The sequence below is a fragment of the Daktulosphaira vitifoliae genome, unplaced genomic scaffold (genome assembly GCF_025091365.1).
Source record: "Daktulosphaira vitifoliae isolate Bord-2020 unplaced genomic scaffold, ASM2509136v1 Scaffold_2, whole genome shotgun sequence".
Classification (NCBI taxonomy): Eukaryota; Metazoa; Arthropoda; class Insecta; order Hemiptera; family Phylloxeridae; genus Daktulosphaira; species Daktulosphaira vitifoliae.
Genome location: NW_026099573.1, coordinates 4248036 through 4249747, shown reverse-complemented (window position 1 = coordinate 4249747; position 1712 = coordinate 4248036). Strand labels below are relative to the sequence as shown.

At 36.3% G+C, this 1712-nt stretch overlaps 1 protein-coding gene across 1 annotated transcript; it reads right to left on the bottom strand.

Annotated features, from left to right (window-relative positions):
- Nucleotides 1-416: 416 nt before the first annotated feature.
- LOC126897376 (uncharacterized) lies at nucleotides 417-1712 on the bottom strand. The gene has a single exon (XM_050670915.1). It carries the CDS (start codon nucleotides 1710-1712, stop codon nucleotides 417-419), a length of 1296 nt encoding a protein of 431 aa, XP_050526872.1.

Sequence of the window (1712 nt, the reverse complement as noted above, 5' to 3'; positions counted from 1 at the left end):
CGAACTTTTCTATGTGTGAATAGTGAGGCATTTATTAGGAGACTGGTTTTTCTCCGCTGAGTAAAACCGATCGTTCGCTTATCACAATGATAATAATAATAAAAAAAAAAATCATAATAATACTCATACAATAGAGCATGCCGCAACATACCGCCGGCCTTGAAGAATTGTCTTCAAAACGATAAACAAGTATAAAACATAGGTAGTAGTTAACAGTATTATACAAAAATATATAGATAAACATAGATATAGAAAATAAAAATATAAAAAACAATAAAATAACAAACTAAAAACAATAAATAACACATTATATCCCATAAACTACAAATATCTAAACCAAATAATTACAAAAATCAACTAAATATAAATTTATAAAAAAAAAAAAATTTTTTTTACAAATGAATATAAATGGCAAATTAATTTTCTTCGATTGACAAAGGACACAAAAACCTAACTCCTCGGCGAAAAGAGCCATTCATGGTTTTGACGTCGGCAACTCGAATGACACCGTCATTTCCAGTTACTACATTTACGACACGACCAAGTCGCCACTTTAAAGACGGAATATTATCGTCCTTGAGAAGCACAATGGTGCTTACTTTTATCTTAGGTCCTTTCTCACCAACCCATTTCGTTCTCTCCTGCAACTGCGTTAAATACTCCCGACTCCAGCGCTTCCATAAATTTTGAGAATATTGAGAAACACGCGTCCAACGTGTTAACCGGTTACTTGATATGTTCGTTTGATCCGGTTCAGGTAAAGCAGTTAAAGAATTACCAATAAGAAAATGACCAGGAGTGAGAGGAGACAAGGCGCTTGGATCAGAGGATAGAATCGTTAATGGGCGACTATTTAAGCATGCTTCCGCCCTGGTAATTACAGTAAGAAGCTCCTCATAAAATAAATGGGCATCTCCCAAAACCCTACGTAATAAATATTTCATCGATTTTACTCCAGCTTCCCACAGACCCCCAAAATGCGGTGAGCGCGCAGGAATAAACTTCCACTCCACTTCGTTTTCAGACAACATATTATTAATTTTACTTTGATGTTCTTCAGTTTGAGATAATTCATACCATTCTTTAAGTTGACGATTTGACCCGATAAAATTTGAGGCGTTATCAGAGTACAAAGTTTTACTTTTTCCGCGTCTATCAAAAAACCGATTTAAAGCACGTAAGAAAGCATCGGTACTTAAATCACTGACCAACTCAAAATGCACCGCATGTGTCGCAAAACAAATAATTATACACACATAGGCTTTAGTAACCGGTGAATTTTTCCTCAATCCTGTTTTTAACAAAAATGGACCACAGAAATCTATACCTGTGGCTAAAAAAGCTCGACCCGGAGACAGGCGGTCCCTTGGTAGATCTCCCATGATCGGTTGCACCACTTGAGGCTTGTGACGAAAACAAACAACGGTAAATCGTGCGAGGTTTCGACCGTTAATAGGCCAATAATTTAATCGAACCGACGCTAATAACGCTTGTGAGCCATTATGCATTAACTTGATGTGTTCCTCTCTAAATAACAATATGGTAAACGAACAATGTGACGGTAATACCATAGGATTCCGTTGAAACACTGAAATATCGTCTACGTTTTTTAAACGCCCGCCCACGCGTAGCAAATTGTTTTTATCCAAAAATGGTTTAAGACGATATAATTTACTTACCTTTGAGATCTCCTTTCCTTTTTTCAATTGCAT

Bases quoted from the DNA above. Each gene is read 5' to 3' on its own strand.
- LOC126897376 (XM_050670915.1), bottom strand. From the start codon at position 1,712: ATGCAATTGAAAAAAGGAAAGGAGATCTCAAAGGTAAGTAAATTATAT.